The sequence below is a fragment of the Prosopis cineraria genome, unplaced genomic scaffold (assembly GCF_029017545.1).
Source record: "Prosopis cineraria cultivar Desert tree isolate PC_DT_omini unplaced genomic scaffold, ASM2901754v1 PC346, whole genome shotgun sequence".
In the NCBI taxonomy this organism is placed as follows: domain Eukaryota; kingdom Viridiplantae; phylum Streptophyta; class Magnoliopsida; order Fabales; family Fabaceae; genus Prosopis; species Prosopis cineraria.
The window spans coordinates 39,008-54,104 of NW_026555673.1; the positions used below are offsets into that span (position 1 = coordinate 39,008).

The 15,097-nt window shown below is 34.6% G+C and overlaps 1 protein-coding gene and 1 long non-coding RNA gene across 3 annotated transcripts; one reads left to right on the forward strand and one right to left on the reverse strand.

The window, feature by feature from the left end:
* Window positions 1–3,410: 3,410 nt before the first annotated feature.
* Window positions 3,411–7,306, forward strand: LOC129296534 (uncharacterized). 2 transcript variants are annotated; one of them, XR_008589820.1, is made up of 2 exons: window positions 3,411–3,536; window positions 4,074–7,306. It is a non-coding gene; the product is annotated as an uncharacterized LOC129296534 (long non-coding RNA). The 2 variants fall into 2 exon arrangements; XR_008589821.1 differs by lacking the exon at window positions 3,411–3,536 and adding an exon at window positions 3,638–3,805.
* Window positions 7,307–10,724: 3,418 nt separating this feature from the next.
* LOC129296532 (uncharacterized) lies at window positions 10,725–14,824 on the reverse strand (the record flags this gene model as incomplete). The annotated part of the gene is given in 8 exon segments (XM_054935121.1): window positions 10,725–11,024; window positions 12,084–12,227; window positions 13,550–13,650; window positions 13,653–13,807; window positions 13,928–14,019; window positions 14,285–14,393; window positions 14,499–14,763; window positions 14,766–14,824. Coding segments are annotated over 8 exon segments (1,018 nt in total), but the record flags the coding sequence as incomplete, so codon positions are not given.
* Window positions 14,825–15,097: the final 273 nt, after the last annotated feature.

Below are 15,097 nucleotides of genomic sequence, written 5' to 3' on the forward strand. Positions count from 1 at the left end.
TCTGTCATCAAAATCTGATCCGACTCGTGTTATTTATTAGCAGCAGAAGCAGATGGGGCAAGTGATTGGCTTTGAGAAGCCTTGTTGAGAGGCCTGTGAGTTGTAGGGTCAATTCCTCTATTCAGAAGCTTCCTTTTTATACGAGTGTTCCAGTAATTCTTCATGTCATTGTTCGTTCTTCTCAGTAATCTCCGAGCTATCAGTGACCACCTACACTCACATGGTTTAGTATTTTACAAACCCATTAAATAATCAAACCCGCTAGACCAAGTCAGTTAACTGGTGGCATATCACATTTCAAGTTGTTAATTAGCTTATCTGCTGATGGTTAGCTCATCCTCTTTAGTAAAATTACCACGTTTGAGGTTGGAACGAAGGTAGTTGATTGAGTGAAGACGGCAACCCTTGCCACGGCAGAGGAGGTTGGCAACTTTGGGAAGAGAGTGTTAGCAGCCCACGTCATGAGCTTGAATATAAGTGAGGAGACGGTCGTCTTCTTCCTTTTTCAAGTTCCGACAGTGGACTAATGAGAGGGACGCAGGGTGGCAGGGAGATGAAGAGGGTGACCAATGACGTAATGGATGTGGGCCCTACCATTAAAAATAAAACTGACATAATTTACGCGGATGGAAAGATGTTGATTGCTTTTTTTTTTTTTAGTTGATGATTTAATTTACACTATTCTATAATATAAATTATTAAATATTTTTTTAAAAATAATTTATGATTAAATTTATATTTTTATCCTGAATTTAATTCCCGCAGCCTGAAAATCTTACCCTTTTCTTTTCTAGGTGTTTTCTATTAGTGACGGCATTGTGACCCTAAGTAAATAAAGACCAAAAAGGGTAAGCATAAGGAATGATGATCATGGCCGTAGGCGCATTTTTATCTTTGGATCAATCAAGGATCCATGTGTAGTCAAATTATTACAAGTATTTTATTAATTATTTTTTTATTTAAAAATGTAAAGCATCATTAATTAAATTTTATTTTTTAATATTTTTAAACTAATTTTATCTTTTTATATCTACTTCTATTAAATATTTTACAATAAATATAAAGTTATTATTAATAAGGATATTTTTTTTAAAAATAATGATTACATCTCACAAGATTTTAGTATGCGTTACATTTTTGAACATCCGACTCTTTAAAAAATGTCTTATATTTTTAAACAGAGAGAGTATTATATTGCAGATCATGAATGTGTTCCTGGCGATTAGAATGGCATCAATTTTATGAAGCAAGTGCAATTAGAAATTTAAAAAGGATATATATATATATATCTTACGATTTTTATTTTTGGTTTGCGTATGAGAATTGAAGATAAACAAAAAGCGTTTGAAATACATGATCTGAATCGGCTCAGGAGGAAGAAAAGAAAAACATGATCTAAAAAATAAAGTATGTGGAAGATATTATTTTAATGAATGGTACATCAAAGTTGATAAATGGTTTAGTTTACATCAATTAATAATAAATAATTAAATGAATTGATTTGAGAGCAGTTGTGCCTGTGGGTACCAATAAGCGGGGTACTCGATTTATATGAGAAAAATGATTTGGAATGAAACCTAAATACCAACAAAGAAGAAAAAGAAAAAGAAAAAGAAAAAAACTACTATTTATCAAAAAGAAAAAGAAAAAAACTACTGGGGCGTTGAAATGTCAGCGAGTGTTAGTTGGGAAAGGGAACGAGAGTTTCGGTGATCAAAGCAACATGGCGCTGATTTTTTGATTTAGTGACAGTTATAAAAAATTTTAGTTTAAATTTTGTACTTATCAAAGTAATATTTTTTTAAAAAATATATCAAAGCAAAATAATGTTAAATCTGAATGGTTTTGATAGATTGGCGTTCATGAGTTGAGATGAGATTTTAAAAGAGGGTTAACAAAATGATGTGAAGAAAAGAAGGGCAAGATTGGGGAATGAGGTGATGCATGGCACGAGCAGAAATATGAATATAGGAAACAAAAAGTAAAGATGAGTCTGTTGTTTATTTTTGGATAAGGTGGTCGGGGAAGCAAAAAGTGAACAAATCTAACCACAATCTGGAAAGAGATGATTCGGAATACAGAAAGCAATACTGATATCATCGGCCTATGTGGTCCATACTCAATCATGTACTCTTGTTTCCCATTATGCCCCTTTTCATTTCTCTCACATTTTTCAAAATTAATATATGTAACCAATAATATATCCTGCCTTTCGCCTTGGCTCCACATCTCATGAATGCTTCCTCTTTGATCAATCCTTTGCGGATCGACTGCCATAAAACGCAGCGTTGAAGTTAGATTGGCTCCCTGGCATGATTCGGGGATATTGACTATTGAGGACTCAGGAAGTGGCTGTAACGGGATGGGAGCGCAAAGCACGTAGATAAAGACCTAGAGGCCCATGTCCATGATTGCCAATATGACCATCAATAAGCAGCATGTAACACGCAAATTTTAAATAAGAGACATATTTTTACTTTATAAGTAAAGTAAGTCCTTCGACTTTATTAAGAAAACTTTAATATGTAGAAGTCAAATGTCTTTTATAAAAAAGTTCAATATAGCAAGATTTACAAATCAAATATGGTATAAATATTTACAAGTTAATCTCTTATAATTAATATTTACTTGTACATTTGTGATGCTTGGCTTGTAAATCTTAAAGATTTACTTGTAAATTTGTGAAATTTAAATTGTAAACATCAAAGTATTAGTATTCAAATGAAAATATTTTTTATTTTTTTAACTAGTTATAATAACAATTATTGACTAGTTGATGGTCTTTGATCACCGATTAATGATAACTAACAGGTGATCAAGGTCGATCGATTTCAATCAAAGGGGGTAATCCAAGGGTTTTGGGGTTATTTCATAAGGAAAATTAATGGCAAATAAGTCTGAAAAATTAAAATTTTTTAAACAGTTTTGCTAAATTTATTTATAAATAATTTTTTTTGTTGGGACTTATTTACAATTCTCCCTATATATTAACGTTCCATTCTATTATCTCATCGGCAAATTGAAAAGATTTAGGATTGGGAGAGGCTAAGATATACTTTATATAAAGGATCAAAATATTAAATTTTATAAGCGTTGACTAACTATGGACAATTTTTTTTTTGGCAAATGTCATATTTTTTCCCTTTATCTATGGTCAATTTCCTTCACTATTTCTCTCAACTTTCTCTAATTATGGTTAAGCCCAAAAACTTCAAAAATATTTAAACATGGGTCATTGAGTATTTCCGATTTAGTCCCTACTAGATTTTGGGATGTTAATTATATGATTTCATTATGTATAACTTAATGATTTCATATTCATTACGGACGCATGCATGATACGTATGATGTATTTCTTGAAAGCTCATTAATTCTTCTTTCTCTCCGTGGATCCGTCCACCGAAAACGTTGCGGAAAGCCGGAGTACAGTGGGGATGCACGGTGCTAAAACTAACGGCACATATTTGTATTTGAGACAGCGCATTAGATTTTTCAAGTTATAGCGCTTGAACAGTCGCTTCGAAAATGACAGGAAGGTGTCGGTTGTCTCTATCCCTCTCCCCTTTTCTTTTCTCTCTGTAATTATAAATCAAACCAAGCACCATTTTTATCCATTCTCCTCACATTCCCACAAAAGGCCATAGCTCGTATATATATTGTCCCCCCTCAATTTATTTAACGCTTCTACTATATTTGTACTTGTATCTTTAGAGCATCATTGCCTGTTTGCTTCTGCAGAATAGCTCTCCCTGCCCGTACAAATAATGAAATTTATTGTTATTCGGATTCTCCCTAGCCCCATAAGGTTGTGTCACTAGATTACAACCTGGATTCATTTCCCTGTCTCTGACTCTCATGACGACAATGACTCATTATCATCATCAACATCATCATGTCTCTTTTGAATTCTCCTTTTTTAGCTCCCGAAAAAGAATCACAAATTAACAATAAAAAAGATTTTTTTCCCCAAAAAAAAAATCCAGCGGACATCCTCAAGCTATACAAGTCCTTTTTGGTCTTTACATATCATAGTTTTCGGTTCTTTATATCTCTCATTTTTTCCTCCTGTGCAGGCTCAGGCGGAGATTTTCATAAAAAGCATGCCAGAATTAGGGTTTCTGGCAGATTGACTATATATTGAGGTTCTGTTCTCGGACATGTTCAACTTTCAAAAGCATATCCTTTTCTTGCGTCTCTAATTACGAAGCTCCGGCTTGCATAGCCTGAAGAATACGGGAGATCTATGTTTTCTTCTCTTTCACAAATTCTTGATCAATTAGTTTGGTAACCAAGGTAAGCCTGTCCGATGTTCTAGCTATACCATTAGTCCATCATTATTATATATTCTTAATCTTCTAATTCATGGGTCCGGTGGTTCGCAAAAGTAGGGTGATTCCTTTACTAAGTCGAAGTGTTATGAGCTTTTAATTTAATCTATTTGTTTCCTGCGGCACCGATGTTTATGAAAGGGTTTTTAAGAATGGCATATATAGTTTGACTATTTTGTGATGCCATGAACTAACTTTGATATGCTCTCGTCAGTTAGCTTGTTGGTCATTACGATCGATATGTGTTTTTGCTGATATATGGCCCTCCTGCCTTTCTTTCTTCTTGGTGCCCCTAGCTAGCTTGACTTTCTATTTCTTTTTTTTCAGGCTTGCTTTTATTTAGACCTTCTTCAAGTGTTCTTTTATAGTATTTTCATGCTTCTATGCGGGCAATTCTTGCAAATCTTACTTTGACAAGCTAATTCTTTCTTCTGCTGGAGGAATTCCTTCATCAGGCCAGCTAACTAGCTAGTAATTTAGAATAATTCATGTTCATACCATGCAGCTGGAGATCATAATTAAAATCTTTAGCTTGCTGTGACAAAAGAGTTCTCTATGGCCTGCTGCTGTTTCTTGTAATTAACCTTTCATCTTATTTCCCTATATAAAATCCTTTCTCAAACGTTCCTACTTTTCTCTTTTGAAGTTAATTAATACTCAGCTAATAATTCCTTCATACATATAAGAGAGCAAATGGGCCTTTGTTTGAGCCTTTTCATCAATTGATTTAGCTATGTTGTTTTATCATCTTTTAGATCATGCAGCTGAGGTCATGACATAATACTAAGTTCTTATGCTAACACAGGTTAAGGATATAAAAGCATGTCTGTGAGGAGACAATAAGAGGGCGAAAAGTAGGAGCTTCCTTCAGCCCACTCATGGATGAAGAATGAAGGGTTGCTGAAGTAACTGCTGAGTCATTCATACACATACTCAGTAGGGATTAAGCTAGATCGTTTTGCTACTGTGATTGTGTGAATGAAGCAGCAGATATTTTGCTTCCCTCTTTCTCTGTGCTTGGACTGAAGGGAGCTCCTTGATTTCTCTTTCTCTTCTCATCACCCTCCTTCTTCACTAAAACTTCTCAAGGCACGCACTCTAGTGTCGATGTTTCATAATCTTCATCTACTTCTTCGGACCTTGTAAGTACGTTAACCACCGTGCCCAAGATTTAGCAATTTATGTTGGCTTATTAATATTTCTAATAATTTTAATTTTCTTATTATAATTCAATAGATTTTATTTTAGTTCTTATTGTTAAACTTTTCTCGTTGTACTGTTAGATGGATGGTCCCCGTATTTTTATTGCACAGAATATAAAAATGAATTATGCTGTTCGCGGCTTATATATGAAAATTGTAACCTTTTTTTATATAAATTTTACACTTGCATACTGACATTTTTTTAAATATTACGTGAACTAAATTAGAAGTTAATTGAAATTATGAATAACAATAAAATATGAAATTGTCATTTATATTGGAATTTAGAATACTCTTTGCAAGAGAGTTATAGCATGAGGCAATGGAGATCCATTGACATGTATGAACAGTTCAAAAGTCGAAGATGAAGATGATTATAATTTTGCTTTGTAAATTGCAACTCAGGAAGCTGGAGACGTACCTAGGTAGGTAGCCATACTTGGCGCTTTCACCTTTTCTGCTGATTGATTGATCCGCTTTTTCTGGAGCACATGCATGTTTAATTTTGTCCGTGTAAATGTATAATAGACTACTTGTATCAAATTCACTTCGCCTTATCTGCTTTTGGTCCTGCTAAAGCAGTGTTTTAATTAAGAAAATATCTATCTTGCCGATCACCAACGTACGGTATCATATATATATATATATATATATGATCAGGAGTTTTGGACTTTATTTTCTACTGAATATATTTGTATTTCATTCGTTGCAAATTCAATATATATGTATATAGTTACTGTGGAGTGCGGGGAGATTTCAGAAGATATATGCACAGCTATATTATATATATTTAAACCCTGATCAGCAGACAGAAGTTGAAGCTGGTCCTTGTGGAATCAGATCGCAGATCATATATATATATATATATATATATGCTCAGACACACACACACACACACACACAGAGGGGAGCGCACTGAGAACAACTGATCTTATTTTCTTTCATTTTCCAAGGCATGTTTGTTACTTAAGTGGAAATATCCACATGCACTCTCCTGAGTTCCACATTCTGAGTTACAGGTTAATCAGTTAATATAGTATAATTTTCTAAAATTTATTCAAGACTTCCAACAGACACCTCCTCGAGAAGTTGCGCCTGCACAATTTTCACAGACGTTGATAATGGGTTCTTACCCAACAATGCATGATTCTGTCTTCTTTTTCGTGCCACTACCCGCCACAAAAAATATATATGAATTCGTGCAAAATGTGACCTGGAAATAGGTGGTGCATATTGGTACTGACAAATGAAATCCGGATATGCTCTGGATAAAGCTCAAGTTCCTATCTTCTTCAAGTGGATTCTGAATTTGTGTCCCCGCGCGTAACTGTGTATACACATAGAAAGTCCTCTCAAAAGAAGGGAAAATTTTAAAATGGACTCGGATTTCCAGATCAGATTATGGATATGATAATTGTTCACTGTTCATGTATAGCAAATAGAGAATCAAGTTGCAATTAAACAATTGGCATGTCCATCAGAAGTTAGCAACTATATATATATAGAGAGAGAGAGAGTATAAATAGCTAGGTTGAAAATGGAGAGGTGCAGATCAGACTAATTTGAGTCATGTACGTTCCCGGCCGCGCGCGCGCGCACATCATCCATGAAAAATAGGACAAGCAATTCTCCATTTGGTCTCTCGCTCGACATGTATTCCATATTTTTTATTGGTTGTAGGAGTTAACACGTTTATGTTAGTTTAACAAAATCAGTGTTGTCAATTTTACCATCACACGATGACTCGTGTGCATATATCTAGCAGTTTTTGAAGAAGGAATTGCCTAGAACTGAAGCTCATCAGAGAAATAATAAATAATACGGTATATTAATGGATTTGTACTGTTATGAATTTATACTTTATTTAAGATTAATAAATAAGTGAATTTATCTTAATCGTTAATCTGAACTTTAATGATTCAGATAGTACAAATATATTTGTACCTGTATTAAGTACAGTCATCGAATCCAAATCCTACTTGACTTTCATTATAAATGTCCTTTTATCACCTGCATCCATATTTTGAATTTCTAAATCAGCATCGCTATGAGTAATTGCTTGGCATTTGGTAGTTGAAATCAAGCTTAGCAGTGCCCAGTTAAGAAACTGCTGAATAAGAAGTTGAAACATGTCGATATACTCAAATTGTTGGCGTTGAGTACAGTTGATAATCACTAACTTGGTAGAATTTCCTTGCCCTTGCTAGTCCCTACGTTTTCTTTCATATCTTCCTTCCCTCATTGTTCCACGTAAGTAATATGGGTAATATTTTCTTTTCTGTTTTGACAGAAATTACATAGTATCGCCTCATCACTTCAATTTCCAGCATGTACTGACAGCTTCTCCGCAATTCAGACCAGATGCATTGCTGAAGTTATTTTTGGGTCTGAGGTTTGTGCAACCACCGTCGTTGTTCACAAGCGCACGACTACTTATGTTGGTGACTCTCTGCTGCCACTCTGGATCTGAAGTTGCTTCATCATACGAAACTCCGGCAAATCCTTGGGGATTATGCTGTCTGTTTTCCACAGCATTCGAATGGTGTGGTTCATGATGTGTTTGTCTCATTCACATGCTGTCAGCTGGAGCTTTCTTAAGTTGTTCTCATCCATATTCGTCCGATCCCCTGCACAATCATATGACAGGCTCCTGTTCTTTCCGCTTGCCATAACGCGTCTCTTGCGCCGCAAGGTTATTGAAGCATGCATCGGTGAAATACAGCTATATTACTATATGCAGTTCAGTCATCAGTGAATGACTCCCATCAATCACGTCACGTAAAATATTCATGATTTCTACTAAAAGGAACCCCAAATTTATTGTACAAAATGACCTGAAATGATTTTAGCTAGGATCGAAAAATAGAGAAAATAATAATAAAATCTCTCTAAATTATATAAATAACAATCTGATCTCTTAAAATGTTATAATTTTATTGAATTTTTTAAAAAAAATTATTATTAATGAATTTATGTAAATGATTAAATTGCTCATATAATAATATTAAAAATTTGACATGCGAAACTGTTATTTATTATTATATTGTTGCGAATACAAGAAAAAAATTATAATTATTTAAATAAAACTTACAATTATTTTATTTTTAATAAGGATAATTTAATCATTTATATAAATTTATTTTATTTTTAATAAAATTATGATATTTTAAAGGATTAAATTATCATTTATATAATTTAAAGAGATTTTACTGTTATTTTTTTTAGAAAATATATATGAGAAAAAAATGATGAAATTGCCCTAAATGAAAACATGGATAATTTTTTAGAATATGATTACAATTTTCTTGAAAACATAAAATTAAACTTTTCGATAAAAAGAAACAAATTTTCTTGAAAGAAGACAATTCTTCCTGAAGACATGTAACTTTGCGGGAGAAAGAAACAATTTTTGTAAAAGACGTTAATGGGTGAGAATTTTTAGAACATGGAAAAAAGCATTCCATGATGTTAAAGAAGGCTTACATATATAGAAGACAACTTGAAGATGATTTATTTAATGGTCATGGAAGAAAAATGCATGCCGTTGAAAAAACATGCATGCGATGGAAGAAAGATTACGTATCATACACACAAAAGAAACATGCGTGTTTCTTCCATCAAAGACTGTCCGCATGCTAAAAAATAGTGAAATGAATATGTACAACTAGATGTTATGGATAAATTTTTTAACTTAAATAGAAGAAAGTGGATATTATGAAATTTAAAAGTTCACGTTGGTAATCATTTTATGGAATTTGTTTCTTGGAACGTTCTTTTTACTTGTATTTGTTTAAATATTTAAAAGTTAAATGCAAGACTACCTTTCAAGCGAAGAAAGAAGACATTATGAAAGACTCCTTTTCTTTTCTCTTCAAAGTGGTTGCTAATACGGAGATTCTTACTCAAGTTAGAAATCATAAAGGTCTTTATTTTGCTAATCATCCTCATCAATTGGGAATGGATGCAATTAGATTAGAGATGGACGGGTTTGTTCTTAATGATGAGCGTAGTGTGTGTAGTAGTATTTTGAGAGACAATACTGAGAATTGGATTTTTGGTTTTAATCAAAAGCTGGACCATGTTTCTACTGGCATTATGAAAATTTATGAGAGTTTTTATGGGTTAAATTTATGCTGGAAGAAAGGATATAGAGTTGTGAAGGTATTTTGTGATAAGGTGTACCCTATTTTCACTATCACAAGGAACAATCACAGTTACCATCCCTTCTACGATATAATACAGGTTACTAGAAGGCTTTTAATTAGAAATTGAAATGTTAATATTCATTTTTTGTACAAAGAAAACAACAAGGGTGCTAACTATTTTACTAAGTTGGCACATAGTGTCTCTTGTGATTTTAACTTGTATCACTTGCCCCCTCATTAGGCTTCTTTTTGGTTCCTTAGAGGGTCCTTTGTCTTTTTTTTCTTATATTTTTCCTTTAGTTTATAATTGTTTACTTTTTTATGAATGAAGTTTTTTTTTTACTCAAAAAAAAAAAATTCAACACACACTGGAAAAATAGTATGTGCAAGTTATCCTTCACACGTACAATCTTCTTCGCCGTATGCAAATTTTTTAATCTTATGCATTTTTCATTTATGAACACTGAAGAAATCATGTTTGCAAGTTGTCTCCCATGCACCCTCCATGTTTTCAAAAAATTTCTTCTATTAATATATTTTCAGGCACATATTCTTGTGATACTCAGAAATTTACTGCATGTCTTCATTTAAGAGCAATTTATTCATTTCCTCTGCATATCTATTTGCCCTAAAGGACGTTAGTCCTTTAAATGATCTCAGATCTTTTTGCACAATAAATTTGCTGAACAGAAACTTTTCAGCAATTATCTCTTTTTATTATAGACATACATTTACCCATTTATAGGCTAATCCTCGCCTGAAAATAAACAAAAAAAAATAATAATATTATAATTAAAAATAGAAAAACTAGAAATGGGTCACTTTACAATTTTAAGAGTTGTAATTCCACTTCGCCCGACTAACAGGCCGAATTAAAAACCAGGTCGAAGCCGGGTATAGACCAGGGGTCGATCAAGCCACAGCCTAAAATTCCCGTGCAGAGTTAATTTCAGAAGAGACTGGATTTTGGCCCTCTTTGCCTAAAAAAAAAAAAAAAGGCCCTCTGCATTTTAAAAATAAATTTGCATATTTTACGAGGCAAACATGGATTATACAGTAATTTTGATTCTATATATATATATATATATATGATTATTAGACTTCATCAGACAATGACTAAAAATGAGGTATGAGCATCTTTAACAGGCAGCATATCACCAGTGGAGCAAAGTGCTGCCCCACACATTTATTGGAAAATGTTATCCAGGCATCAAAGGGCACCACAAATTAGGCAAAGTCCTTCAATGTTAGCGGAGTCACAGCTTTGATATGGGACGTTTCTCATCAAAAACAATCATCACCTTCCCAATAGCTTTTCTATCTCTGATAGCAGCAAAAGCCAGGTTGGCCTGCAAGGACAGATCATTTCAAAATCGTTAATTCCTAAGAACATAGATATTCCTTGTATGTTATATCTTAACTGATAATATTAGAGAGAGATTAATGTTAAAAACATTCAAAGGGATGGCAGAAATCAACTAGCCATTACAAACATCCAGCATAGATTTACATGCAACTATCATATTTCGTTGAGGTTACAAGATATCTATCCCACAGATCCATAACCACTTTGTCTTCTTCAACTTCATCTCCATTGCAAGATATGATTACCATGACTCAGTCCAAATGTCCTAAATATTAGCTACTCACTGATTTAGCTTAATGAAACAATAAATCTCAAGAATCTATTCAGCTACGGGATTGGGATCATAAATTTATATATATACCTTCCGATGCTTTTCACGCTTTTCCAGATTTAATGTCAAAAAGTACTGCCTAGACTGCAAAAATACTCCAGTGCTATTCATAGTTTTATCTTAATATGTTTGCACTGTATAAATGTGCAGCGTAGTTTGATGGACCTCAATTTGACACCAGGTGTCATGTCCATACTATTACTATATGGCATGCTGCTACGAAGGACAAGAGTACTAGTTTCTACATCACGGAGTCCACATCAGATGGAGAAAAGTGGGGAAATGGAACAGTGAGTGCAAAGAAATGCTGACATCTTTGGCCTTCAAAAACGTTTTCCCTGAAACACCCACCCTTTGATAGACAAGTGGGTACTAAAGCAAACAAGTATAGTTAAAAACTTGCAATTTTCTCATAATCTTCTGCTACCGTGATGATAGAATAAAGTCAAATTATTCCTCTGTTTGACCTCCTCTCTCAATTCACTTCATGTTTATTCATTAGGGATTTCAGGAGCAATTCACTAAATTAAGAAATCAGGCAATAAAGTTTCTTCTAGAGAATTGCTATCCAACCTGTAATAGTATGTTTCTTAACAGAACCTAGGAAGATCTAATGACGCGACTGGCAACATTTAGGGGGATCGACTCCATTTAGCCAAGGTTAGACCTCAAATTAAAAGAACAAATGCGCACAATGGAAAAAATCCTGACCTCTTCAAGCCGGTAGGAATGAGAAATGTGGATAGAAATCAAGCCTCTTGCCAGCCAGCAAAGTAGCTCCCTGACAGAATCTTCAAGAACACTTGGCCGATGTATCTTATAGCTACCCCAGTAAAGACCATGCACTGTCCAGTTCTGTCACAACAACATTAAATATAGGGAAAATAAAATTTTGGGCCTCTATATTTTGCTCAAATTTTGCTATAAGTTTCTTCATTTTTTTATGTTTTAGGTCACTACAATTTTATTTTTCCGTGTTCTACATTCCTATAACACTGCTCATGGAAGGACCTAAAACATCAAAAAACAAAAGTATAAGGATTTAGAATATTGAAAAAAAGTGCAAGGACCTATAACAAAATTCGACCAAAGTACTGGGACCCAAAGTTATATTTTCCCTTAAATATAAATAAATATAAGAATCATCAGCCACTAAAAATGAAGGATACAAATAATAAGCGTTTCACAGTAGCCAGACAGGAACTAGTGCTGTGGCAGAGCATAGACTTTTCATTTGGAAAGTCTGACAGCTGGTTTGTGCCGCATTGGCTCCGTAAAATAATGTAACCCCTGTACTCCACAATGCTTTTTCATCATCCTTGTTTAGAAGGAGAAGATAGAAAAACCAAATACAATGATATTGATATATATAATTTTTAAGTTTTCTGGATACGACAAGGAGAATGTAACTCAAGCAAACAAATTAAATTACATGGTAAATGTGAGACAGCAAGAGAGCATTGCTTCACAAATTGTAATTTTCCCTCAAGATTAGTAGATATAAGATATAACCACACCCAGCAAGGAGTACCACAACAATGATGACAACCTTACCCTACCAGGTGGGTCGGCTACATGGATTGTATGATGTTTTGTGCTTTATTATTTACCAAGTTTTTATAAATGTTATTAACTAAGAAGTCCCGGTTAACAACTTTTATAACCACACCCAGCAAGGAGTATCTTCTGCAAAATTATTTCATTATAAGAAAACAAGAGATTTACTATATATCCTATACTCTTCATAATACCAAGCCATCCCATGTTTCTTCTAAACACGCGCAATTAAATGGCAGATACAATCACACAAGGTCACATAAGATAGAAAATGCACCAGACGGGACACAGGTCACATAAAGCCCTTTCTTGTACCAACTAATTTAAAGCCTCAGACAGCAACTTAACAACAGGAGTTAGAATAACATCGAGACTCAAGTGACCATATTGGAAGAAAACAAGGGAAGAAATGAACAAAAGAAGGTTAAATCAGTTTTGATTGCAATTTGTGAGGCATCAGGCTTGCTCCCCTTTAATTTCTCAGGCTGATTTCAAATCCTTCCTTCCACAACTTGATTTTAGAATTCAAACTATTTGCGTTTGATAAAGCAAGATCAGGTAAGTGACAAGCAAAAAGTCATCCAGTGAACAATGAGTCTAAAAATTTCTTCTTGACGTACCTTGACAAGAGCTATATTAGCAGGGATGACAGGAATTTCTCCACTTGCAAACCCAATGATCAGAATTTTAGCTCCCCAGTTTAAAAGCTTCATAGTTTCTTAGTAAGCTTGCCTCCAACTGGGTCATAGAGGACATCAACCCCTTTGAGCTTTTGAGCATGGAGAAACTCTTTGACACTCTGAGTGACATTTTGACCAGCCAAGTCCACCACATGATCAGCACCAAGTGATTTTAAAAGCTTCACCTTTTCACTTCCCCTGCAATCATATTGTGTTAGAAGTACTAAACTCCTAGAGATACTAAGTAAATGTGCCATTACTAGATGGAGAAATGCTTGTCAACTGTTACATTTATCATCAACTAAAACAATTCACTACCTAGCGACAGCTATGACAATGGCACCACAAGCTTTTCCAATTTGTACGGCTGCAAGGCCTACACCTCCTGCTGCACCCAAAACCAGCAATACCTATAGTTCCATAATCTATTTTACTATACCATCGGACACATTATACAACAATCAAAGATGTAAAGAGGAATAGGCAATAGCATTAAACTGGCAAGCAAACCATAGGAAGAACTGAATTGAGGGTACTTTTTAAAACTCATGGGTATACATGCTGGATCAAAACGTACATACAAAGTCGTATTGACATATCATGATTAGTCAGGTCAACTAGTCTCCAATAAATGGTTCAACCTGTGAATTTTCAAACTTGAAGATAGCCAGATACCTGACGAGAGGTCAATCCAGCTCTATGGACGAGTGCAACGTGTGAAGTACCGAAAGCCACTGGAAGAGCCCCGGCAGCAACCAGATCACAAACCTTTGGAAACGCGAACGAACCCTTGACAGTTAACGAACATTAAGCACATGACTTAGAAGAGTTCTAAAATTAACAATAAAAATGCAATGAAGAGCAAAAGGGAAATTGAGCAGAATCTTACAGTTGGCTCTGGTCTACAACGATCAATTCAGCAAAAGACCCAAGGGGAACGAAGGAACAAACAGGGTCTCCGACTCTGAGATTGGAAACTTTGGGGCCAACGGCATCAACGAAGCCAGAAAAATCGGAACCTGGGATAAATGGCAAAGTAGCCTTCTCTTGATACTTACCCAGAATCTGCAAATAATTTGCAAAATTCAAGCTGGTGGCTTTGATTCTAACTCTACAGAAGTGGGATGGAGAATCCAACTCAGGAATAGGGTGATTTTCGCGACACTTATTGGGCTAGAATTATCTTGTGCAGACACAGTCGGATCACCCAATTTTCTGCAAAAGAGCTTCCATTTCTATTGGGTTCGGAGTTTTGCTCTTCGAAACCACGGATGTTTAACGCCGCACGCACGCTCGCATTATATTATGCAAGTCTAATGTCTAAGCCGATATTGTGTCTAGGTGGTCTAAATCTTAATTCAAGGTGTGATGCTGTATGATCCAATCGCTTTTTCCCCCTTCTTTCAACGGCCTGAGGTCCAATCGCACAGGAATTGTGACATACTCGGTGTACAAGTTTAAAGCGAGAGTCATTTTAAAAGATTAGTT